General features: G+C 38.0%; 3 protein-coding genes across 9 annotated transcripts in view; 2 read left to right on the forward strand and 1 right to left on the reverse strand.

Annotated features, from left to right (window-relative positions):
* The first annotated feature begins 3,020 nt into the window (after positions 1–3,020).
* On the forward strand, positions 3,021–14,272 carry LOC134812488 (F-box only protein 36-like). Its single transcript, XM_063819938.1, has 6 exons — positions 3,021–3,182; positions 3,539–3,674; positions 11,351–11,440; positions 11,677–11,784; positions 13,512–13,613; positions 13,857–14,272. The coding sequence occupies exons 1-6, from the start codon at positions 3,031–3,033 to the stop codon at positions 13,908–13,910; spliced, it is 642 nt and encodes a 213-aa protein (XP_063676008.1). The 5' UTR covers positions 3,021–3,030; the 3' UTR covers positions 13,911–14,272.
* Positions 7,950–9,625, forward strand: LOC134812487 (carbohydrate sulfotransferase 15-like). The gene has a single exon (XM_063819937.1). The coding sequence runs from the start codon at positions 7,974–7,976 to the stop codon at positions 9,492–9,494; it is 1,521 nt and encodes a 506-aa protein (XP_063676007.1). The 5' UTR covers positions 7,950–7,973; the 3' UTR covers positions 9,495–9,625.
* Positions 14,273–20,502: 6,230 nt separating the features above from the next.
* Positions 20,503–27,039, reverse strand: part of LOC134812986 (myosin light chain kinase, smooth muscle-like) — a 47,841-nt gene continuing 41,304 nt past the window's right edge. For 4 of the 7 annotated variants that reach the window (XM_063820622.1, XM_063820623.1, XM_063820625.1 and 1 more), the window contains 3 exons: positions 24,107–24,257; positions 22,100–23,820; positions 21,180–21,285 (listed from right to left, as the gene is read on the reverse strand). In XM_063820622.1, the coding sequence (XP_063676692.1) occupies positions 21,269–21,285; positions 22,100–23,820; positions 24,107–24,257 (1,889 nt within the window). In that variant the 3' untranslated portion in view covers positions 21,180–21,268. Of the gene's footprint in view, positions 21,286–22,099; positions 23,821–24,106; positions 24,258–27,039 lie in introns of all 7 variants that reach the window. The other 3 variants (XM_063820628.1, XM_063820629.1, XM_063820627.1) reach the window with 2 other exon arrangements.

Here is a 27,039-nt window from a genome sequence, read left to right on the forward strand (position 1 = left end):
CCTAAGTTGTTCAGTCTCTGAGAGGTCCGGGGCATTGTTTTCATTCATGGGTTCGCTGGTTGGTGCTTCCATTTCCATAACAGTGCCGAACATCAGTTTCGTCCTTTCAGTTTCGTCCATCGGATCAGATATCTTGTGGTTCTCATCGTCATTGGTGATCTTTTCAGTAGCATTGCCGGTTCCTTTGCATATCAAGGTTCTTCTAATTGATATCTCTAGAGTGCTCGAATCAATTCGACAAGTCTATACTTCGCTTATTATCAACTAAAGCTAGCAAGTAGCGATCAACGTAACAACTGACAAGGGTCATCGTGATGCTAGAATGGGGTCTCTGGGAGGTAGATCACAGCTAGAGTATTTGCTGCGGGTTCATCAGCAAAAGCAGCAACTCCTTGCAATGAACCACTACTCTTAGCTGGGACCCGACCAGATGAACAATCACATTTGTTGATTTTATCACCATAAGATATCAGTCCTTGACATTTCTGTAAGTAAAAGTCATAATCCTTCAGGTGGACGAAACTAATTGGTTAGAATGTTAGATGTGGATCCTAACTTAGCTTCATCAACTTAGGCATGTTAGTTTCATCGGGTTGTGCTTGTAAGGTATTGTTATCTAGTGTTGACTAGGAGTTTCAGCTTTGCGTTAATTTGTATGGATAAGCTTTATTGTGTCAAAATGGCACACAGTCTGCTTATTCGTTTCCAGGTGTTGTACCAGGTAGGTCCAAGAGGCTAGGACTTTGAAGATCTTCGAGGGTTCAAGGGTTCCAGGACTGTGTCAATTCTTGAATTTTGTGAAATCTGTAATGGAGAGGCTAAGAAGTTTCCACATTAGGACCAAGTCGTCTTCAACTCTAATGTAGCAAGTGGATCTCCCATGACTAATGTAGTAAATTATAACCTCGTTTGGGATCGGTTGGCTGAGTTCCAATAGACTGCAGCGTACAACTCAGTGCCCGGGTTCTCCACCAAATTGTGCGCTTAGGGGGTAATTTGGTAGAAGGAGTTAAAGTTGAGAGTTTTAGGCGAGGTCAGAGGTGTCTTTAGCTTTTCTTTATTTTCGAGATAGAGGGGGGGACAATTGAGACAAGTTCGTAAACTAATGTAAAGCGAAGTGGAGTAAAGTATAAATACTACTTGTCACAAAATGAGTCACAGTATAGGATTCTGTACCCTCAGTACTGGAACTTACAAAATTAAAAACGTCAAACATTGGGACTTAAGAGTCAAGGCCCAAGAAACAAGAACCCAGAGCTCAAAAGACAAGAACCTATAACCAAGCCCTAAGACCTAAGGGTCTGAAGCCTAAAAGTTAAGAGCCCAAAGCCACTTATTGGATGAAAATACGACCTTATAAATAATTCCTTATCGCATTCATGACGTCATTCACGTGTCTGAATCGTAACAATATCATTATCAATGTCTCTGAATTCCGTGCAAAATTCAAATCAATTTATCTGATCTCGTTCTTAAAAGTGTTATAATTGTCTTCGTAAATCTCGTTGCTACTAAAACAATATTGCAAAACATTCTTACGTCCTTCTCTTTCAAAGGGATAACCTCCTTATCTTTCAAAGGGAAAACTCGTCTTATAAATCATATGCTACAACAATATTGCAAAACATTCTTACGTCCTTCTCTTTCAAAGGGATAACCTCCTTATCTTTCAAAGGGAAAACTCGTCTTATAAATCACGTTGCAAATACACAAAACTCGAACAGCATAAACTTGTCTCCGTGCGAATCTCCACAGTAACATATTTCTTCACACGATCTTATTACTTTAAAAATTCTAAAATAAGCGCACGTGAAAGTCTGATTTAAATTCCTGCAGGCTTGGATCATTAACCTGTAAATAATTCTAAAACTTTGTTAATTATCACCTTATCGTGAAACCTGGAGATGAGCCGACTGGCTCAATCAAAATACCAGTCAAGACCATTCAAAACTAACCACTTGGAATGCTCGGAATATCAAGAACTTAAATCTAAACAGCTTAAAATAAGGGTACAGAATCCGTGGGAGGTTCCGTAGTAAATGGGCTGTAAGTTTCAAGGTCTTTACAATAATTTACGATCATATTAAAATGTGTTATTTGGACTTAAAGAAATGCTCGAATCAGGACGGATATTAAACAGCGTACACACATAAGCGCTGACCTTTGACCGGCGATAATTTCGGCTAGGAAAAATATTTTTCTATGGGACCAAAAACAGCAGATAGATATCACTCCCCTCTATCAGAAACAACTATAAAGTCGATTTCGAGAGAATTTTGATGAAGACCCCCCCCCCCCCCCCGGCCCCCTTAAAAGCAGCAGATAGATATCACTCCCCTCTATTAGAAACAATTATAAAATCAATTTCGAGGAAAATTTTAAAAAGACCCCCCTGCCCCCTTAAGGATACTTTAAGTGGCATAAATATACAGAGGCTGCTTGTGGACCGCTCTAGCAAGCTTTGTGGGGCGTCTCTTCAAATGTGAGGAACAGCTTTTAAATTTCCTCTCTGAAAGTATTCTCTTAAACTGGACATAATGTTTATGTGGCGTTGGTGCAGCCTTGACTGAATCACAACAAACTAGCTGTTTCCTAGATCAAACAAGGTTGTCCCACTCAGTTGTTACATGTCTGTTAGAAAGTCAAGCATCAGTGTAATTCTACTGTGTGTACAAGTTTGAACCATGAATATTATATATAGGACTTCAACTAATCATCTGATTAACAGATCAATTTCTGTTAAAATGTAGACTCTACAGTCTACATAATCAAAAAGCCACATAACCAAAAAGCCACTTTAAGTTTAATTAAAAAAATGTTTGTTTATAAATAGAATGTGATTGAGTTTTTTAGAAAAACTCCCAAAAATTTTTATTACGACAGATAATGTCAGTTGATCGAATTTATGTTAGCTTCACACTTTTAAAACAATGTCATAATTTGTTGATGGGATGCAAATTATAATAACTTTATCATTATCTACTTTGACTTTGCAACCATCACCACACTATTTTATGTGAAGGCTAAAACATGGAGCTCACAGCTGATCAACGTAAACAAGAACAGAGAAGAAGGAGGTTTATAGCCAATGCCTGGATGTTGATGGAGAAGACAGGTCAGGCTCTAGCACCGAGTAAAGACTACTGTCAGCTGCTTGTGACTACGGAGGGTGTGATCTGGAGGTGGTTATTTTGTCATACTTTGTGGTTATTACGTCACACTTTCTGGTTATTACGTCACACATCATGCTCATGCTCTGCTTATTGCAGAGCAGTTAAAATCTTATACATTCTTGTGTAGCTGTTTTTGCATATGACAAAGAAATGTAACATAGTTAAATAGTTATTTTCACAAACTTTTGCCGTGTACTTTCATTAACTGTCAAAATCATTGAAACACTTCTAGCATAACTGCAATTACTTATCTGCTTCTAGTATGTACAAGAAAATATATCGTAAGCTTGTCTAATTAAGTTTGAAGTATCATCAAGATTCTAATTTAAATAACACCGCTAATACTGATTCCAAGTATTTCTAAGATGGTGGAAGATATCCCTGCGTCGCTCAGCAGTGGTTTATCCTGGAGAGTGGGCTATAGCTCGGGAGGACGTGGAGGATGATGAGAGATTGATGGGGGAGATAGAGCGAACTTTTGGTTCCGATCTCAAGGACCAGGTCAGTTATATATTGTTATATATATATATATATACAGTTATATAGAACTTGTCGGTAATGGATCAAATAAAGAGTCTTAAATCTAGCTACTTAAAAGTTAAAGCTTAATTAAATTTTATCTGTAAATTGCAGGTTTCAAGTTAAATACACACTTTATTAATGACCAGGATGTTGATAAAGTGGCGTGTTTGTTTGTTTGTTTATAGAACCCGTCCCCAATCTCGTATCGGAAAATGACTAAACTCAATTCTGAGTGTGAATACGGGTGGTACCTGCAAGTGTGTTCTCCAACTTTCTGCACAATGTACTGGAATGTTTGAAAAGTTTGAAATGTTTAAAGAGTGATTTAGAAATAAAATCAACGATTTAATTTTAGGAAAGTAAAATTAATTCCCTGGTTTCTTACGTCGGCTTTAAAGTCGGAAAATCAAAGTATGTAACGTCGATACCAAACCGATTATTGAGCGACGATAGCTAAGTAGTTGATTCCTGGGTTGCAGAGTCCTCCTGATTCCTCAGTCTTTGAATGTGGTTTTTGTTCTTGTTCAGTTCTGTCCATATTTCCTCGTGTTATGTTCAAAGTTTTGAAGTGTCATGTTGTCCTCAAATTATTTGTTAGGCATAAGGTTAGTTAGCAGTTAATTTTGTAAGTGAGATTTGGAACAACGAGAACATTGATCAATTGTTAAGACAATTAATCTATATCATAACTTTATAACATACCTTTTCGAACACAATATGGACGAAAACTTTTGAGGGTAATTAAAAGGAAATATTTCTACGAATATAGTGATAGTGAAAAACTTATACAAAGGATACCACAATGCTGGCAACATGCCGCCACCTTTAAGTCGTACACACAAACCAACTAGCAAGTCATTACCCTACAAACCATTTTTGGCCTAAATAATCGCGATTTTCTTTTGTTCTTGCTTATTAAATGGTAGTAAAGCCTGTATCAGTGAACCGGGGGGCGGGGGGCTATAGTGGTGTAATAATTGTAGTTTTTTTTGTACCGTGTTAGTTGTTACTGTTAGTCACATTGGAGGGGTCTGCAGGCCCCTCGTTACGCCACTGTTAGGTAATTACCACACTAAAGAAAACAAGGAGCTCTCAAAGAGCAACACACCTAATGGTTGTACTGTTGTACACCTCATAGCGTGTAGCGACGTAGAGTATTCAAAGTTAAGTGTTATTCTATGTGGCACGTTTTGAAATTTGTTCTATATCTACTTTAGTTAGCAGCAGTTAGTAGCAGTTAGTAGCTGTTAGTAGCTGTTAGTAGCAGTTAGTAGCAGTTTCTTTGCACCATGGCACCCCTGTGCAGCAGAGGTCATATTCAAATAATGAACTTCATTTTGAAACCGTTCTTGATTGATTAACATTGATCACTTGGGGACCTTTTTGGGAAAACTTGTACGTTTTGAAATACTCATTAAGTCCATATAATATATTTGTCATATTTCAAATGTGCTTGTTGCCAGATGCACTCTTTTGATCATTCAATATACTCTTTCAGCTTTTCCTCCAATCCCTGAAAATTGAGTGGAAAATATCAATATTACTTGTCTTGAACACTAATATGCTGTAGTTTACTTTGCAATACAATTACACATGAGCGCTGACCTTTGACCGGCGATAACTTTGGCTAGGAACAATATTTTTCCATAGAATTAAGGGGGCCGGGGGGGGGGGGGTCTTCTAAAAATAAAGGTCCAAGATTTTCAAAATCGAATTAAAAATCTTTAAAGGCCTATCTCAAAATTCTGGCTCTAGAGTTCTCTTCTAACTGATCCTAAGAACATATCCTGAAAGTTTTAGGGTGATTGCTCAAAAAATGTAGGAGAAGATAGATTTTTAGACTCGATTTTCAGAACGTGCGATTGAAAATCGCTTGCGCAGTACAATTACACATAAGCGCTGACCTTTGACCGGCGATAATTTCGGCTAGGAACAATATTTTTCTATGGGACCAAAAACAGCAGATAGATATCACTCCCCTCTATCAGAAACAACTATAAAGTCGATTTCGAGAGAATTTTGATGAAGACCCCCCCCCCCCCCCCGGCCCCCTTAAAAGCAGCAGATAGATATCACTCCCCTCTATTAGAAACAATTATAAAATCAATTTCGAGGAAAATTTTAAAAAGACCCCCCTGCCCCCTTAAGGATACTTTAAGTGGCATAAATATACAGAGGCTGCTTGTGGACCGCTCTAGCAAGCTTTGTGGGGCGTCTCTTCAAATGTGAGGAACAGCTTTTAAATTTCCTCTCTGAAAGTATTCTCCTAAACTGGACATAATGTTTATGTGGCGTTGGTGCAGCCTTGACTGAATCACAACAAACTAGCTGTTTCCTAGATCAAACAAGGTTGTCCCACTCAGTTGTTACATGTCTGTTAGAAAGTCAAGCATCAGTGTAATTCTACTGTGTGTACAAGTTTGAACCATGAATATTATATATAGGACTTCAACTAATCATCTGATTAACAGATCAATTTCTGTTAAAATGTAGACTCTACAGTCTACATACCTTACTCGGGATTATTATAACCGGGATAAAGTGGTGGGTTTTGGAAGATTCCGCCATATTTTTCCCAGTCAAAAATTTTACCAGTCATAAAAAAACCCGCCGACTCAGATTATGGGGTTCCAAGGGGGTGGTGATCATCATATTTTACCTGAAGTCTCATATGTGCTAGAGAAGACTTTTGAAGCAGTGGATGGAGGGCTGTAACTTTATTGGCGGTTGCTACCATAATTTCGTTATAAAAATCACAATTTGGTTATAGAAATCAGATTTCAGGGTGGACCGTGATTCTCACTTTTCTTGCCCATGAAGTGAGTAAACTGTGCCACTATTTCATGGTCCACGGTGGATTGATTACTGGAGCAGTTGAAGACTAGATGCAAAGCCAAGACGTTCCCCAATACCAAGCGGTGGGCAGGAAATTAAGCTCCGGCTGACCTTCAGAGCAGTAGCCCCATTAGCGGACAAAATGAAAGTCTTGTTAAGACAACAATACAACTTCGAGTTTGACGGTCAGCAGCAGGGGGATATCAATAATGATAATGGAGGGGACATTAGCGATAATGAGAATGAGAATACGCTTTAATGAAGATTTGACTTATTATTGCTATAGATTTATTTTCCTTTAAATACTAGACGTGTCTTTTTTTCCATTTCTGAGTAATATCAGTAACTGTAAATTGAAATAACTTCTTTAACAAGTAACAAAAACAGAAATTTCGGTTGAAAATTTGTTGACCTCTGAAAAAAAACTTGAAAGGTCGGCCACCGGTAAATACATGACCGGGATAATTTGGCGGGTTTTGGGAAATTCCGCCATATTTTTCCCGGTTATTAATTTTCCCAGTCATAAATTAACCCGCTATAATATTCCCGAGTAAGGTAATCAAAAAGCCACATAACCAAAAAGCCACTTTAAGTTTAATTTTTTTTTTAAATGTTTGTTTATAAATAGAATGTGATTGAGTTTTTTAGAAAAACTCCCAAAAATTGTTATTACGACAGATAATGTCAGTTGATCGAATTTATGTTAGCTTCACACTTTTAAAACAATGTCATAATTTGTTGATGGGATGCAAATTATAATAACTTTATCATTATCTACTTTGACTTTGCAACCATCACCACACTAAGTAGTTGATTCCTGGGTTGCAGAGTCCTCCTGATTCCTCAGTCTTTGAATGTGGTTTTTGTTCTTGTTCAGTTCTGTCCATATTTCCTCGTGTTATGTTCAAAGTTTTGAAGTGTCATGTTGTCCTCAAATTATTTGTTAGGCATAAGGTTAGTTAGCAGTTAATTTTGTACCGTGTTAGTTGTTACTGTTAGTCACATTGGAGGGGTCTGCAGGCCCCTCGTTACGCCACTGTTAGGTAATTACCACACTAAAGAAAACAAGGAGCTCTCAAAGAGCAACACACCTAATGGTTGTACTGTTGTACACCTCATAGCGTGTAGCGACGTAGAGTATTCAAAGTTAAGTGTTATTCTATGTGGCACGTTTTGAAATTTGTTCTATATCTACTTTTTTTAAGCTGTATCATATAAACGTGGCGAAATTCCACTTTTTTATAGTTCCTTATCGTCAATTTTGTTCCGGCGGTAGATAGGAATACTGGAATACGAGATAAAAGTCTATGTAATATATATAGCGGAGCATTTTTAAAGTTGGAAAGATCCATAACGGAAATAATCATCATTAATGATCAAGCTGTTAGGTCTCGACTCTAATTAAACCCCTGCAGGTTTGATGTGCTCTACCCTATCTAACAAATGATAACAAATAATTTGATGAAAAGAACGGTTCTTTATATTTTGCTCTTTGTTATTGCTGGTTTCTACATCATAAAAGTCTTGCTCCAAGCTGACATAGGGAAATCAGGTAATGCTGAGGACCATAACATTGAGTTTCATAAGAGTGAGAGTTTGAGGGAAACTACTGTCGAGTATAAACTTAACGCTCAACAACCGCTTATTCCGATCTCAGGAAATTTGACGGAGAAAAATGAAGTTACAAGACTTGACATTCCACATGAAACATTAAAAAACAGTATAATAAACAACATATCTGAAAAACATCGGAATATTGGATTCTTAGAAAATATGCCCACTTACAGAGAGATGATACAAATGGGTGTTATGAGAGAACAGTCTGTATTTGGGGATATAAATAATATGAACTGTAGTGCTACCTACTGTTATCTTAATGGGAGAATTCTGAACAGGGAGATGATTACAGAGAATCCTGAGGACATGTTCAAGTTTCTCCCGGCTGAAGAGGAATTCCTGAAAGAGTTCAAAAACCCTTGTTGGAAAGGTAAAGCACTGGATCGGGAGACATTGTATTGCCTTCCTTACTTTTTCATTGCTGGTTTCACAAAATCTGGAACAACAGATTTACACCAAATACTCGGAAAACACCCACTGATTAGTTCTCATGGAGATAAAGAAGAGCACTACTTTGATAGACAGAGAAGAGGAAGATCTATAAAAATGCACCGTCGTCCGTTCGATAAACCGAAATCACTTATGAGCTATGTTTATGGAGGTCAAATTATTGCAAAGAGACTGATGAGAACCTATAAAGAAATAGAAGGAACAGATGTCCTGTATCACGGTATAACCATGGACGCAACCCCTTCCTACGTGTGGGATAATGAGTTTTGGGAAAAGTTTTATCCCGGTTACAAAGAACCACCAGTCACAAATGCAGACACTATTTCCAAACTTAATCCTAAAACTAAGATTATACTCTCCCTAAGAGATCCTATAAGCCGTATGCGATCAGCGTACCAGTTTTTCTGTCAGCGCCAAGTTTATGACTGTGATAGGCCCATAACTCCGGAGAAATACCACAATCTAGTGGTGGAGGCGGTTGAGATGTTTAACACCTGTCTAAAGAATAACACAGTAAGAGGCTGCACCTACAGCACTGAAACCCACCAGCTAGCGACCCATTTGTACGCAAGTATGTACCACGTGTATATAGCGGACTACATGGAGGTGTTCCCCCGGGATCAGGTGTACGTGCTCCAGATGGAGGAACGCAGTAGAGATCCCATTGCTTCCATCAATAATCTGTGTGACTTCCTGGAGATACCACCATTTGCTGGGGACACGTTGCGAAGTTTTCTTGAGGTACACGATACAGGTAACCAGATATTAGATGAGCACAAGCTTCCTTACGTTCTGCCAGAAACAACTGAACTTCTGGAAGAGTTCTTCAAACCGTATCTTAGAGACCTAGTTGGTCTGCTGGGTCACGAGAAGTGGTACTGGAATCGTCCGAGCTGATACAAAACTGACACTAGATCTTTTGAAAAAAACGATTTGATAGTCGTTATAAAATTATTACTTGTGTGATTTTTAATTAATTAATAATTCGTATGCTAAAATGTTCTCCTGTATAAAAAGAATTTGAGCCCTAACTTGAAATCATCCTTACTTCGTTCCTTTTCATCTGAAATATCGTCATCCTAACATAATACATAGATTATAGACAAACCTTTCGAACTGCCCTTATTATGAAGGTATTGTTGGTTAATGGTTAGTAGTTCTGCAGTTTAGAGCAATTAAAATGAACGTTCGTTCCTGTTGAATTGAGTGTTTTCCATATGTTATTTTCCATGTTGCCAAAAATTGTAATTTTTCCCTGTTTTATTGTTAGCTGTTTACTCGATTGTTAGTTTAAAACTGCTCAAGTTGTACTTTATAATTGCCATGGAAAACAAAGGTTCAGACAAAACATTCGAACCACCCTTATTCAACTTTGGGTACTTTTCTATGGTTCGGTTGGAGGATGATACTGCGAATTGTGGGAACAAGTTAGGCTGCAATTTTTGGTTACCCAGTAAGAAGCCTGCAACCCTGATCAGGCACTTTTACCATTAACCTTACAACATCAACTTAGACCTGAGCTCTAGATTTACGTCCGATAAATATCAGTCCACATGCCTGCCAAGAACACTATATGAATGTGGTTTTACTTTGGATTGACCCACAATGTGTCTTCCTTTCTCTTAATTAATTAGTAGAGAGATATTGATTATTTATAACATAGTTATTATCATATATTAAGAGTAACTTATTACCATATATATTATATTATATTGATATCGTAGTTTATCTAGATTCAACTGCCAACATGGGCTGAGAATTGCTTTCGTCTCAGACACACGTACACACGTACACACGTACACACGTACATGACATGGTAGAAATCAGAATATCAGTGATATTATCCAACATACTGCAGTGAATACTTTAAAGACTTGAATCTATAATATACCATCTGTTAATTCTGAGAAAATTTTAAGGATTTAATGTGTTATATTATAATCCAGTTGTCAAAGAGTTATCTAATCTAGTTCCATAATTTAGGCTAAATAAGGGGATCTCGAAACGAAAGATATCTTCGTGAGTTAAATGTTAATGTCAGCGATATCAATGATTATATCTATTTATAGATTCAGAGAATACGAGAATTCCACAATCCAAATCAGTGAACATTTCGTAAATAAAACACTGTATAGCAGTCTATTACAAATGTAACTGTAAGCGTCTAAAAGTTTAAGCCAACCAAATTTTAATTAAAAAAGTCCTTAAAAAGATTACTTCATTTTTGCTCGATGTTATTGTATACAACATTAATTGTACTTTACAATTTACATGTACTATACGTATATATAATGTACAATTTACATATATATTTATAACTAGAAATATTTCGTTAATTGCCCATGCCTAGCAATATTTTATCGTAAATATAATGAGGAAAGAATTTATAAATTAGTAGAGGCATAATCACTGTAATTTTTCAAGGATGTTATCAATTATCATAAAGTACATTCATTTCAATAAACTTTTACGGCCAATCCCAGCTTTCTTCGTGGTTTTGTGACACCAAGCTCAGTAAGTGTACCGATTAATAACGATACAGGAAAATTCTGGGTTAATATCAAGTTATCGTTATGTTTCATTAATTATAGGAAAATGAAGACCTTAACATAGACTTTCGTCAGATTGCAGATTGCAATAAAATACAATACACTATCATCAAGCAGTGATAAAACGCATCTTTGTTGCCATGGTTCCTTGTAGTGGAATATTACAAATATCATTGTTCTCTATAATCAGTCAATATACTTCAGGTAATACATCTGTGTAACAGAAGCAATGACTACTTAAGCAAGTTACCACAGAAACTTCTCGTTCAGATTGCCTCCTTTCTCTCTCTCGAGGTAGGAATTGTATAGAACTATACTGTCAGTGACTATTCAGTGACTATTCAGTGACTATTCAGTAACTACTCAGTGACTATAATTAGTGATTATTTAGTTACTATTCAGTGACTACTCAGTGACCATGCAGTGACCATTTAATTCAGTGCAGCGATGACAGTCAATAGAAACTATCTGAAATAAGATCAACTACCGATATCTAGTAAACTTTTTTTCCCCAAGATCGTTATTTTCAGGACGTGATAGCGATGGCGCACTGTTCTAAAGCGTTCAGAAGGTGTTGTCTGACAGACAACTTGTGGCGGAACATATTCCTTCAACATCACAAACAAATAACTCCAGAGGTCTGTGTTAGATAATCTCATCAGGATTTGCTTTGACAGAAATTAAAATGTCTGATCCGTCAAATGCCCACAGAGAGCTCGGTGTCCTTTTAAATTTAAAGTTGATCAAGTTGGAATCACAAAATATGTGTATGCAGGTACTTTAGATTCAATTCGCTGCAGTCAAATATTTTCTAATTTATTTATATGCCATGGATTTGTCGCCACATAATTTGCGAGTGCTTCGGCACAGAAATAATTAATAGCCCCTTGAAATTGCAAAGATATTTCAAATTATTTGTGTGCTGTGGATATGTCGCCACTTGATTTGTGGGCTACCTCATGTATTCCTCAAGTAACCTGAGCCAAGTATACAGCGTGCTAATGGTGCGTTCCATCAGCTTTGGAAGACATGAAACAGTGGAACTATAAGATCGCCCATCAAGATCTGTATCTACAAGGCTAACTTTCAAAGCTAGTTACTGACAGGTGTCGATAACATCAACAGAGACGCAGCAAAACAGTTAGCTCTAAAACAGTAAAACGAGTGGAACACCGTAGAAGAGATGTGTGTGATGCAGGCCACTCCAACGACTAGGAGGAGACCTTTTCAATCTTCATGTAGCATGTATTTATTAATATTTTACCGGGGTAAGCACAGGGCTCCAATGCTCTAAATTACAGTGGTCATGATCTATCCTATAGTGATAATGACCACAGTCCCCTGCGAAGAAGGAGAACCTGAAAATCCGATCGTTGGGTTCAGTTGTCGTATTTCCTTGGGTTCAGTTGTCGTATTTCCAATTTGGTTGCAGTTGTGATATGACCTGGGTTCAGTTGTCGTTTTGGGATTTAAGCTGATTGGTCACCCAATTAAGCTGATTGGGTGCCTGTTAACTGCGTGGGAACTAGGTTCAATTGGGTTCAGTTGTCTGCCACCCGATTTGTGAGTGCTTTAGCACAGAAATAATTAATGACCCTTTGAAATTGCAAAGATATTTCAAATTAATTATGTGCTGTGGATATGTCGCCACATAATTTTAGAGTGCTTAAGAACAGAAATAATCAATAGCCTCTTGAAACTGCTAAGATATTTCAAATTATTTATGTGCAGCGGGTTTGTCGCCACATGATTTTTGAGTGCTGTGTTCAAAAAATATTCAAAGGCCTCCCGACATGGCTACCTCCGATCGCGATTGAGTCCATCATACATGTGAATCGCACGTATCAACACTCCACAATCGCGACTGTGACATCATCACAGCACTGAGCAACCTGCTGTTTCTTTATCACGTGACCCTGCTACCTGCTGTTTGTTTACCACCCAATCATTTGCTTGTCGGTCTGAAGATTGTCTGTGCTTGTTGTTCTGCAGCTACCTGGTGTACCACCCACTGTGGTCTGAGTGTCGTGACTAACTGGTAATTACCATGAAGTGCCCTACTCTGCCTGGTTTCGACAGTCAAGTAATCGTGTCCTGCTTGTTGGTATTAATCTGTTCGGGTTGGGGGTCGCTGTGTGGGGGGTCGCAGTGCACGGTCGCACGTTGTGAGTTATTAGCAAGAACTCCGGGCCTCTGACAGGGCAAACGTTTTCTAACAGATTACCAGAAATGTGACAATTTTTATAATGTTTTTTACTAACTTATATTATACGGAAATATAATTTCTCAGAGAGATCCAGAAGTTTCCAGAAGTTTCCAGAAGTTTGATTGATATGATTAATAAATGACCCCGCCTATTCCTCAGATCGAGCAGCTAGCAGCGGAACACACGTGGCGGAAAATATTCTTCACAGACAAACTCAGACTTCAGATGTTGGTATCCCGGCAAAGATCACAGATGAAACAGGTTCGGTGGCGGGAATGATTTTTACTGGGTGCTCAATATGGCCATTAAATGTCGTATTTCTTTATAAGCTGTCTAGTATCCATTTTAATCACTATATATTTAGCATTTAAGTTTATACATGTTATATAATATATATGTACACGGACATTGTACAATTTTCTAACCGTTTCATCACTCCCTATAGTGAATCTTTAATTTCGCGTCACGTTTCAATATTTTACATAATCAAAATTTTCTTAAAAGGTTGTTCCAATTCCAATGAACGGAAAAGAAGAGATTGCAGTCGCTGAACCATAATTCCTGTACGAACGAAGGAGAACACAGAAAAATAAAGTTATTTCCTTTACCATTGGAAATATAAAGAACCCAAAATTTCCGATAAAACTGAAAGTTTAGTGAGACTATCAGCTGGATTACTGAATTAGTCTAGAACAGACTTGTCACACGTGATTAATGATTATATGTATGTATTAAACACCTGAGATGTTTGTCCCGGAATTTCGCATTTAATCGGCCAAATTATCAAACTATTTATATCAACAGAGGCTATTTTTTTGTTTCTCAGAAATCTCACAGAAAATGTTGTGTAGTAAATTATTCAGTATCGTTTAAATATGAATTAAACAAATATGTTACTTTTTCAACATCAAACTTTTCTGAACAACAGTCATATTTATTTTTTCCTCATATAATAAACATTTCCCTCTCAGAGTGTGATATGAAACAAGAATTTGAAATTGTCAATGCAAACATACGGTGGGGGGGGGGCCAAACATGCATTTGTGGCAAAATTTGGATCATTAACTCATATTTCTTAACCAATCTTATATAAGGGCTATCTAGAGTTTATAATCGTCGGCTTTGCCTTCGGCAGGGGTCTTACCAATCCCACCTGAGCCAGCCAGGCCACGACTGCGCTAGCAAGTCTCATCAAAAAAATCGGTAACTGCTTCTAACAATTAGCTTTGAGTTGAACTATCCGTCCCATCCGTTCTGCAGAATGATATTTCACGAAAGTCAATTATCTCGAGATCCTACCGTACGATTCTGTTTAAACTTTCAGGATAGTAAAATGGCTATAAGACCGATTATCTATGGCCTATGCAAGTTTGGACCAACTTTCATTATCTCTAAATCAAATTAGAAGTGATATCTTAGATTTGGCGCAAGAAAATCGGGCAGTATCCAGATAGCCCGACCCCTGTTCGGCGAACAACTGTTCGCGAACAGTTGTTCGCCGAACAGGTGTTCGTGTTACCAGATCATATGACTGCATAATAACATTAACCCCTTGACACTAAATCTCTAGTCCCTAACACCGACTTCTTGACGTGATACCAGAGGATTTCCTGCGTGTTGGTGTGGATTCCTGTTAAGGGATCCCTGAACATGTATGTGTGGTTGACTTACCATGTGTGTACCCCTCCGCTGTTAGCGTGTTTTAAGCTCCCCACTCGTCTGTGTAGATGATAGACCCAGGAAGAATCCACCGCCGGATCAGAGGGAGGAGAGTAGTTGCTCCACGTTTGTTGTTCGGACAAGGGAGGAGGAAGCATTGTCCTGTGTTTCTGTACCAAGTACCCACATCCCCTCTCTGTATCCACCTTTGTTGTATTTCCTCTTTCCGAACTTAGCTTCGTCTAATTCGACAACAACTCAGGGCCACCGAGAGGACAAGGGTTTGCAAGCAGCCAATCAGACTTATATACAGCATTTAAATCATAATCATTTATTTCACTGAGCAATATACTACGCTACAATCAATGCTATTCGTAACTAATCATATCCGAGAGACCACATTTGAACCGTGATCAATAGTTTGATCCAGCAATTTACTACGCTACAATTAATGGCAAATTATGCTAGTCGTAACTAATTGCATCTAATATACCATACATACCATTCAATTTCATAACATTTGCGGTCATATGATCTGGTAACCAATCAACTATTCGCGAACAACTGTTCGCGAACAGGGGTCGGGCTATCTGGATACTGCCGAAAATGGTATGGTCATGTTTGAAAATAACTGGCTGTGTTCCAACCACTACTGCACTGACAGTTCCGGTAGAGTTCTAGTTTAAGAGCAAGTATGTGGGAAAATAGTGCCTGATTACAACCCCCTGTTTGTGTGACCCATTTTGTGTATACCAGCACATAACAAGGGTCGCACTCGACCGTGAATATTGGTGATGATATTAATATTTTATTAGGAAAACTGGTAAATCTAGTCCTGGTGGACAGGTGGCCTGTTCAGGTTCAATCTAAGTGCATCATTGTCAGACTTTCCAGAAGACTCGCGATTTTAAAGAACTGGCTAGCTTCTGTAACTTTCGAGTTGGACTTTCTGTACCAAACTGTACCATGATACAAGTCGATTATCTCGAGAACTGACAGATAGAATTTTCGTAAACTTTCCAGATAGTTATATCATTATATGCATATGGTTATAAGACGAATAATTTGTGCAAGGTTGGGCGAATTTCTATGTGCTTTATATGAAAAGTTTAAAGAAAATCGTATATTCAGATCTCGAGATATATGCCTTGGTACCACTGCAAACCATTCATTTGGAGATATTTTCTTGTGTTTGAAGTGATATCTCAAATTTGGAACATGGAAATTTACCTTAACTTGTATATAATGTCAGTTTCATACTTATCTCACTATCTGGAAAGTTTGAAGGAAATCGGATGCTAGGATCTGGGAGAAAATTGTATTGTAATTGTTTAAAACGATTGGGATATTTTCTTGTGTTTGAAGTGATATCTCCATTTTGGCATTCTCCCAAACTCTCACACATTATCTGTCATATAGCCATCTAACTATCTGGAAAGTTTAAATAAAATCTAACAGTCAGATCTTGAGAAAATCAAAAATATAGTCTAAGTTATTCACTAAAACACTCGATTTTCGAACTTTTTATTTGGAACAGATTTGTCGAAAGTCCTTCTGAAGTCCTTCTGGTAACTGTAAAATTACGCAGGGCGCGTTAACAATATTATGTGAAAATATTTTAAATTTGAAGGTTCAGCTGTTAGTGCAACATTTACGCGCCGCGCGCTAAGCTCTGGCTAGCTCCGGCCTTTCCAAGCCGCAAGCTATGTTATATATTTTGAGCTAACCATAGGACAGATCGGTGACTATGATTTTCCAAGAAATGCTCACGTACATAATTGATTCGTGACTAGCAGCAAACAAACATATTACATAACTCAATATAAGTGAATCATAAATAGATTCATCATTCATGACTAGTCAAATGAAATTGCTGCATTGCTTGCACATGGACGACCGAGGTTTCACTTCCGATTCTATTGACTATATAATATCCATCCATGAAGCATCCATAGTTAACTGACTATAAACTTGGTCTCCGATAAATCTGAGCTGAATTAAATGGTACGAAAGTCGGTGGTTTTTTTTGTTAAAACACCACATTTTCGGATTACCAAAATTTAGGTCACCATCATTATTTTCCCCAAATTATTTTTCACGTATTTTCCTTAATTATGACTTAATCGATTTATTATTAACTTATCAATGTAGTAAGTTACGAATACAATTCATCAATCAATTAATCAACACTAGTATTCGATCATGAGTTGCTTTAAAAATGATTTTGGACACGTTCCATTAGAAATAAGCATGAGGTCTGTCACTACTTTATTGGCTACGGCGGTAAAATTTCTGGAGTAGTGGAAGATAACGATGAACACTGTCGGTCTCCTATATCCTCTGGAGATTGATAAGTTAAGTTGAGGCTAACTTTCTAAGACTCCGGAGAAATTGTTTACAAGATGAAACAGCTGATCAAAGAAGATCTTTGTATTCAATTTTTTCAAATAATAGGTATCATTTTTGTAAAACAAGAAAATGAAAAAATCCTCAAATAACATCATTTAATTTGGGTACGAAATGTGGCGGTTTTCGGAAAAAAATCGTAAGGTATGTTACGACTTCCTCACTATCAATGAAAAAGTTTAAAACAGCTTGACTAATGGCAAATTTTCCTCGGTCCTCCCGAACAGTAATGAATGCATCGGCATTAATTGGGCTGGTTAAAAGTGTTATTAAAGAACAACAACTGTCGTGTAGTACAATGTTAAAGCTTTAAATACTAATTCGCTGAAAGCTTAAATTAAAAAGTGCAAATTAAATATGTCTTTATAAATCATATGCAACGCTGAAATACAGTCGTTGAGTCTAAATCAACAGAAATCTAAACTGCTTGATATTTTTGCGATTATATGATCTATTTTCATTGATTCGTGATGCATAGAAAAATAAAGCAACTGGAAACTTGACCGCATCTGGTACCAGCAAAGTTGGTGATACAGGACACACTCAGTCATAACCCCCGATTTCCGACAGCATGACAAAGCCAGGTTTTGCCGTACCTCAATGCCACCTTCTCCCCTCTATCTCTTCTTCGCCCTCACAAATAGCATCTCTTAGTGACTACAACCTCCCAGTAGTGTCACACGAGGGATAATCTTGAGGAACCGTCTCGCTGTCTTGGGAAAACATGTAGTCCTGTTCGTTTAAAGCTAAACCCATTCCCTCGTGCAGGTGAATACAGAATATGAATTTGGTAATGGAAGAACCAGACTCCAGGATTATCAGTGTTTATTATCACTGCCACCGCTCCACCTGCAGGCATCACGACGGTATCCTTAAGGACACCTTGTCTTGGTCTCCTCACCAAGTCTTCTATTGATTCGGAGAAAGCTGTGTCCAGGTTAAGAAGTGGGCAAATGTTATCATCACCACAGGTAGCACTGTAGCACTGTCTCTCAGGGCAATCTCAAGAACTCGAGTGATGGCCATGCAGATTGCAGATGCATGGGGTGGTTGTCGAAGGCTCTATTTCGAAGTACGATCGTGACCGATTTCAACTATTGGAACAAGATCCGTTACTGGGCTGCACTCTGCAGTTGTAATCGAAGGGTGGCTCAAACCATTCACAGTTGAGTATGCTTGATTTCTGCATGTATTCTTTCATGTTTTTGTCTTTTTTGTTGTGGCAGATCAGTGTCAAAAGGAATCATTTCTCCTAATCCTTAGGGCACACAGTATTCCTTTGTCCTGGTGCTCTGAAAGTTTCATGGCTCTAATCGAACATTATATGTTCCAGTTGTAATGTTGAAGTTTACCAATATATCATATCTTTCTGCGACAAGGATATGTACCACATCAGTTTCGTAGGGTTCAACCGGAGACCCGTCTGAAGCGACTACAGTCAGCTTGTATCCGTCAATGCTGAAGAAGTAAGGAAATTGTGACCCTCCATTGATGATTCGGAACCGATGCTTTGAGAGGACCCTGGATGAAGTCCTGGCCAGATGGGTTCACCTCGTGATGGGTGTAGTACCAGTTTGTACCAGGGTGCTCGTCTACTGTAAACTGGTACACGTATGATTCTCCAGGACCTATGGCACACTGTGCAATACCGAAGACTCCATCGTAGACTTGATGACCTCTCCTGTCCTGCCCGTGCCAGTAAATGGACAGACCACTGTCGGTGAGTCCGTTGGTAACGGTCACGGACAGTTTGTCCCCCCTCTTAACATATGGAATGGCTGGTCCTGGATGGCTGGTCCTGGAATGCTACCTCCGATGGTGTTCACCACATAAGTCCGGTTACTGATTACTCACAAAACCTGCTTTGTCTGAAAGTCTCGTAACTCATCCCGCCATCTTTGTAGTTGTACCTGTAGCTGGGTAGAGCGGAGGGACCAGGACCTGTTAGGGTTAGGTCCTGGAGAGCACGGATGAGGTCTATGGTGATGGTATGTCGATGAGCGCCCATTTGGCTGTAAGATTAGGTAACGTCAGATTTAAGGGCGGTCCAAATCAACGAGGGTTGATTTGGGTCGATTAGATTTTAGTAGGGATAATATAATACATGTGAGAATTGACGAGGGTTGATTCAGGGCGACTAAATTCTAATTGTGATTATACACGTGAGAATCAACAAGGGTTGATATAGATCGACTAGATTATACTTAGAGTAAGCATTAATTAGTGACGTTCAACGATGGTTGAGCCTGATATGATAGTGATACGTGATAATAGGGGCATTTGATTTGTGGACGTTTTTAGGCGATATAAGTCTGGTTTAAGTGGGAGTAGGATTATTTGTTTGCCGAATTATTAATTATTATTAGAGTAGTAGTATTTGTTTGCCGAATTATTAATTGTGTTGTTTTATAGTTTATTATCTTGTAACCTCCGATATTACTCTCGTTTCCGTTGTTCGTGACCTTAATTACTACAAATGATCTACGGATCTAAAGCAAGTGTCTACTGCTTACATTTTTGCAACTTGATTTCACTTAAACTTCGGATGAAACTTTAACTAAAACAGGCCACGTAGCGTGTTAAAAGTTTTAATCTTTTTAAACTTTCAATTTCACATGATTCGGTCTAAGATTAGCAACTGCGATCATACAACAGCATTTTACTAGCAGCCTATAAATACTAAATTAACGTATAAAACTTGGAAATATGTCCCCTATGCTTGGAGGGACAACAGATCAGCGAACATTGGCTCTGATGTCCGGAACAGTCCAAAAGAGACTCAGACAGGAGAGAACTGAAGTGTTACCTGAAATTAACAAACCTTGTAACTCTGAACTCTGGAGCAGGTAAACACCACCTTACTGCGATACGTTAGGCTCTTGATAAACATTGTTTGTTTATATTCTTCACGTCGGCTTGTTGTTTTAATAACTGATGCACTTGCACATTATACTCACTTCCTATTATACTAGCCAAGCTACGTGATAATAATAAAAGAGGTATTTATAAATATTTCTTCAGCATGAAATTATCATACTTGTTATTTTCTCATGGAGGAAAGTTCGATGACAAAAGGACAAAACTGTTTTATACAAACAAGATGAAATTAACTGTCATGTAATTTCATACATTCACTTACTTTATACGTATCAAAGACGGCGCAGATCAATAATAGCGAAATCCCTTGAAATTCTAAAAAGGCTTAGAACTTTAGCTATCAATAATTGACTCAAAGTCAAGGTCGCTGCCGGCTTACTTGTCTAACGTCTTTCCTAAAACATTAATTTATTCGTTAAGTGAAAATAAAAATATCTAACAACTTATATTAAATTTTGCCCTCTAAGTATAAATATCTAAACTCAATATCACACAGTATCCGGATCTCTTTAATGAGCCAAGGTAATGTGACATCTTTGCTCCTACAGCTTATTTTTCAGCATACTTCTCACTGAGTCAATTACTGTTTCAGACTGGAAATTCTAAGGAATGCATGAGGCAGACAGGCAGTATTATTTTCAAACATCTTGGTCTGATCATTTTAATTGAGTTCAATTAAGCTTTGCCTTCATGAGACTCGATCCTACTCCTAACAATAACTCGATATTAGAGTGACATAGACTCCGAGCTCACGGCACGTTTAAAACAAAAACTGATCATTCGCTGGTCACACACACAAGATCTGAACGAAGAAAATTGTGGTCTTGAGCTCACAACCATAACTGATTGGGTTGCAGAACAGACGTATTCTGTTTCTATACACGACACTCATCACACTTTCCCCAGTACACTACTTTTCATGTTTTTAGTCGGTGGAACCGCACGTTTGTCACGCTGATCACTCTTCACACGACTCACATCACTTTGCAATCTGAAACACAAGGAAATATTTCAATACAAAGAAAACCTTCGGGCACTGTAGATAAAGCACCCGAAGATAGATAACAGATCTGGATATTGATGAGGAAGTGAACCATATTGTTTTTCACAACCTCCTAGAATCGCTGTCACGTGTCAAAACTAATATAATTCATCTCCCCACCATTATCCAAATATGTTAGTCTAGAAATTACCCAAAACATGTAACCCCTTATTTGGATCAACATTTTCAAACATGCAATAACTCGTAGAACGCCTTAAAGAATCAGAATCACTTGTCATTTTGTCATCATGCAAATTATTTGTTGACTTAGACATGAATTTGGATAAATGCTGAATTGCCCCTGATTCTGAATCAACTAATGATAGATCAGGAGAAACACAGTCAGAGAAAGTAAAGGTGATTGGGTCACAATCCATGCTTGGTAACGTGCTCATAGATTTAGAAGTTAAAGGTGTTGTTTTTATTTGCTCAAAATCATCGCTAGAAACGTGCACTGATTCTAATATATCCCCGTCAAGAAGAATATCGATCGAAGATTTCATCTTGGAGCGTTGACGCTCATAGTACACCCTCAGAACAGAGTTTTGATTTCGTTTCTGAAGAACCCGTTCAATACACCCATCTAAATCGATACGTTCATCCCCAGAGAACAACACAAGGGACTGTGTTGCTCTCAAATTGTGCTTGACATCTAATCTCGTGCTCTTTGCGGGATATGTAGTGTTCAACAGCTTGCTTGAGTTTTCTGTTTCCCGAGTTCGAAGTGCCTCCATCTCACTCAGAATAACTTCACTCAGCTCACCTCTTTTTTTGTTTGTCATGCCTTTTGCTGCTGTTACAGCAGCCATGCTAGAAGAACGGGTTCGGATAGGCTCGTGGGTGCGGGACAGATCCGGGACATCGTGAAGGGCTTTATCGTCTAGAGAATGGGCATGCTCCAGTTTAAGCTTTTTACCTTTCTTTGCGTTCTCATCTTCACTAGAACACGGCCCGTTTGTAGGTGCTTTTTCCGGATCCACCGAGTTTTTCCTAGATGCTACTTTTGGTGCTTGAGCTTTGGATTTGATTTTGCCTGTGCTTAGATCTATCATGGGAGGTAGGACTTTCTTTTTAAGGAGATCTGATTTCTTCTTCTGCTCTAATTTCGGTGAATTTGCTGCAGGTGCTGGATCCGCGTGATTTTTTTCCGGAATAGGATTTTCAACTTTCTCCTTGGAAGACTTTGATTTAGGCAAACCCATATTAATCATGGCAGGCTTAACAGATTTACCAAATAATTTGGAATACGATTCTTTCTTTTGGCCTTTGGGTTTTTCCTCCGACTTAGCTGCCTCGACGATAGGTTTCTGTGCTTGAATTTTAGAATCTGTTTCAGTTGTTTCTTGATGAGGTTTGTCTGGCTCTCCATTTGCCTGTATCACTGGCTTAACTGGGTCTTCCAACGGTTTAACTGGTACAACAGGTTTTACTGGTTCAACGGCTTTTACTGGTTCAACGGTTTCAACTGGTTTCACTGTTGCAGCAGGTTTCACTAGTTCAACTGGTTTCGCTGGCTCGACTGGTTCAACAGAGATCACTGGTTCAACGGTTTCAACGGGTTTCGCTGGCTCAACAGGTTTCACTGGTTCAACTGATTTCACTGATTCAACAGGTTTTACTGGTTCAACGGGTTCAACAGGTTTCACTGGTTCAACTGATTTCGCTGGTTCAACAGGTTTTACTGGTTCAACGGGTTTAACAGGTTTCACTGGTTCAACGGGTTTCACTGGTTCAACAGGTCTCACTGGTTCAACAGGTTTCACTGGTTCAACATGTTTCACTGGTTCAACAGGTTGAACAGGTTTCACTGGTTCAACTGATTTCACTGGTTCAATAGGTTTAACGGTTTCAACCGGTTTCACTGGTTCAACTGGTTCAACTGGTTCGACTGGTTTTACTGGCTCAACAGGTTTAACAGATTCCACTGGTTCAACAAGTTTCGCTGGCTCAACTGGTTTCACTGGTTCTTTCTGGGGTTCTGCTGTTTTTGGAGGTTCTTCTTTAGGCTTAGGAGGTAGTTCTATTGGCTTTGAAGGTTCTTCTTCACGTTTTGGTATATCTTCTTTGGGTTTAGATGGTTCTTCTTTGGGTTTGGCTAGCTCCTCTTTTGGTTCAACAAGTTCTTCAGACTTAGTAACCTTTGGATCTTCCTTCTTCTGTTCAGAGATGATTTTAGAATCAGGCAAAGAAGATTTTTGGACATCTGCCAAAACCTCTGGCTGAGTCTTTTCAGCTTTACCTTCAGACTCAGCCTTAGGTTTCGCTGAATCTGAAAGTTTAATGGGAGGCTGTATTTCAGTTGGACTTCCTTCAGAGGCTATTGAATTAGACCTTTCGGCTGTATCCTTTCTCGGTAGAACTTTGAGCTGCACAGAAGCGGCTCCACGACCAAGCTTGTTCCTGGCCTTTATCGTATAGTTACCCGCGTCGCTCAACTTGGCCTTCGTGATAGTCAATTCCGCGTAGCATTTGTCTTCAACTTGCCTGAGATTGTTTTTATATTTATATTTTTCTATTTTTTATTATAAAGTGGCATGCCACTGATTCACTGAAAGTAAATTTGATTTATTAGCATTACTGCTTTTATTCTTATTACATAACTGCAACCTTTTTAAATATAAACTATAGTTAGTTTGAATCAAAATTTAATTAAATATTCACTTACTAGAACTCCGTAACTTTTCTAAAAGACATCCGTTAGATCTAACATTTTAATTGAATAAGTTCTAATTTTCAGTTCTTCAATAATAATTTATTGCCTGAAACTCACGTGAACCGAGATTTAGACTTAGCGACGTCTTTCTTGCTTTTGTTTTCCCAGACGACGGTAGGTTTGGGCTCTGAGACAATGTCAGCCATCAGTTTAACTGTATCCCCCTCGTTAGTAATGAACTCTCGCTTCTCGAAGGACACACAGGGTGCTGAAATTTCAAAACATAAGTTCGTAAAATGGCATGTGTAACCAATGAGAAAAGAATATCGATCAAAGTGATGCATGCAGAATTGCAGCATGCAAGGCGGATTTTGTTCGAACATTATAATTATATCAATTTTGATTCAAAATATGCTATCAAGGGTCAATATCAGATTTTTGATTAGTTTGTGGGGGGGGGGGGGGGTTGGGGGCGGGGGGATTAATAATTAAGACCTCAACGTTGTCGGGTAAATGTAATAACTATCAGATCAAGCGTTGCCTCATGAATCTTTTTGGATTTCATAAATATCGGGTTTCTTTTTCCTCGAGAGGCTAATTGCAATGTGGTTACTATAGGTTGTAACTCGATTGTTGGAATTCTAATGACCATGACCGCTAGTCTGAATTTGGAGCAGGATAACTATTCGTTCTTCATTTCGCTGTTGGTATTTACAAAGCCCTTTAGTTTAACTTTAGAAATTCCATGTGCTAAAAGTAAAAGAAAAAAGACTTTGTAAAATTATTTTTTATGATTTTCGTTCCACGATAATAATAATATATACTTATATACGCATCATTTTTAACATAATTTATAATGTCAAACTATATGAATATCAATATGCTATAGCAAGTTATAATCATAACGACAAGTAAGTCATATCGAATTTAAGTCTTTCATACTACAATCTTTTGTATTCTAGGACTAGGTATATATATATATAAGTATATATATATATAAGGAGTATGTTTATGATGTACTTGTAGGATTAAGTTGCCTAATACATAATATATTAGTACTACAGAACTGTCATGTAGAGATCGCGTGAGACGTTCATACAAATTTAATTACAATATGAATAATACATAATAGGTTAAATGTATCGTTAGATTTGGGTAATCCGTTGCCAGTGGCAGTTAGAATTTTTAATTAAAATCTTGTTGTAGGTTTATATATAACCTATCAAAACGCGCGCCGATCGTTGAACTCATCGACGGTTTAGTTTATATACTTGAAACAAATATTGTAAGAGTATCACCTGGTAAAAATCTGACTAAAAATTCATTAATCGCTAAAATCTAGTATACAATTATAAAGCTTTAGGTATTCAAGTCCAAGTTAAGCCTCCGCGGCCTGTTTGCCGATTTCATTTTCACTGTCACTGTCAGACGCTGGCACGCTGCCCGGCCCATAACTCATAAATGAAATGGCTATAAGAGTAAGAGTAAGACTGTACCCGGGACGGTGGAGGGCCAGTGGATGCGAAACCGTACAACGATTAAACATTTATAGTGAGATTGAATTTTTTGAATTCAAACTTTAACTATAAGTACAAGTGTTCCGTTCGGATGCAAAACCGTAAAATTAAAACCTTAAGTTTAACCCTAAATTACGTGATTATATATTTTATAATGTTTGGGCGAGCGAATTAATAAATAGGCTTGCTTATAGTTATAATTATTACGAATACGTATAGTCAATAGTGCATATACCCATTGCGTTAGTTCAAGTTGCTGAAGCTGGCATAATTCTGAACTGTACGAGTGACGAGAGCTGCTCAATGCTCAGCTGACAGTGACTAGGAGGACTTAATTGACAATATTATTGAATATGTGACACGGCGTTCTAGCATTTAGCTCCTGGCCTAGCGCTCGAATACGGCCGGTGAGGCTAGTTCGACCACTAGCAACACTGAACAAAGCTTGCTAAGCTAAGCTTTGCATTATATCGCGTAACCTTTATTGGAGCATATTAATACAATTACATGTACGACGTTTGCAGTTTGCAGGTTTATGAGTATGACCTAAAACGCTCTCTTCGCAACTCATCGACGATGTTTATACTTCAAATAAATATTGTACAACTACAAGTATAAGTTATATTTATAACCCGTTAAGTACGACCTACGTGGCACAGCTTGAGCTATATGTTAATGTATAGAATTAGAAATTGAATAGGCGTTCGCCTGACCCAAGCACAAAGCAGTCTGTAGAAAAATAAAATACAGCCTTGCTAATCGTTATTTGTTATTAATATTATCAACAATGTTATTGTTAGTTGTTAGTAATAGTAATACTAATAGTGGTTAGCTTGCTTCAATCGATCGTACGCGCAGAAACTATACTTAAAAACGTAGCGCACTATTAGTATTAGTATTTTAATTTAGGCTTAGCTGTCCATGTCACTCTCAGTTTGGGGGTATGCAGTTGCACTGCAGTCATGTATCTCACTATAGTTACAAACCGCCCCGCTATAATCGTACATATGTATACTAATATTTGTTATTACTTTATAAGTGATACTGATAATTTATAAGCCGAACGTGACACGCAGTTTTTGGGTTCCTACCTAATTTTATAATTATAAAGCGACTCTGGACACGACATTTTAATCATTAATGCAACTACATACTAATACTACGTATTACTATTACTAATACTGAATACGTAGGGAGGCATTTTAAGGTTTGAGCAGACAGAACCTGTGTCCTGAGTTATACTTTATACTTATAGTGAGTAGGCAGAAACTAAAAAGTAGGCTGGCCCAAATGAAACAGTGATCAGCGCCGGATAAGTTTTACTTCAGTCTCTGTCTACGCGTAAGTTATGATTATAGCAAAAATTGTAAATTTCCTACCAAAATTATTAAATCTTGTTGATTCTCCCCTATAGATTCATTTTGGATTTCGAATTATTTATAAATAAAGAAGAACTAAATCACACGATTGGTTTTTGATTCTTACGGTGGCCTTGAAGTTGAAGCTGGAAAGGTGCATAAAATTGCCAAAACT

Source organism: Bolinopsis microptera, chromosome 3, assembly GCF_026151205.1.
Source record: "Bolinopsis microptera isolate Bmic1 chromosome 3, MBARI_Bmic_1.0, whole genome shotgun sequence".
NCBI lineage: Eukaryota > Metazoa > Ctenophora > Tentaculata > Lobata > Bolinopsidae > Bolinopsis > Bolinopsis microptera.

Coding starts and splice junctions, on each gene's coding strand:
- LOC134812487 (XM_063819937.1), top strand. CDS start 7,974: ATGATAACAAATAATTTGATGAAAAGAACGGTTCTTTATATTTTGCTC.
- LOC134812488 (XM_063819938.1), top strand. CDS start 3,031: ATGGAGCTCACAGCTGATCAACGTAAACAAGAACAGAGAAGAAGGAGG. Junction 3,183..3,538: donor ACGGAGGGTGTGATCTGGAG/GTGGTTATTTTG, acceptor AGTATTTCTAAG/ATGGTGGAAGATATCCCTGC. Junction 3,675..11,350: donor GTTCCGATCTCAAGGACCAG/GTCAGTTATATA, acceptor AATATACTTCAG/GTAATACATCTGTGTAACAG.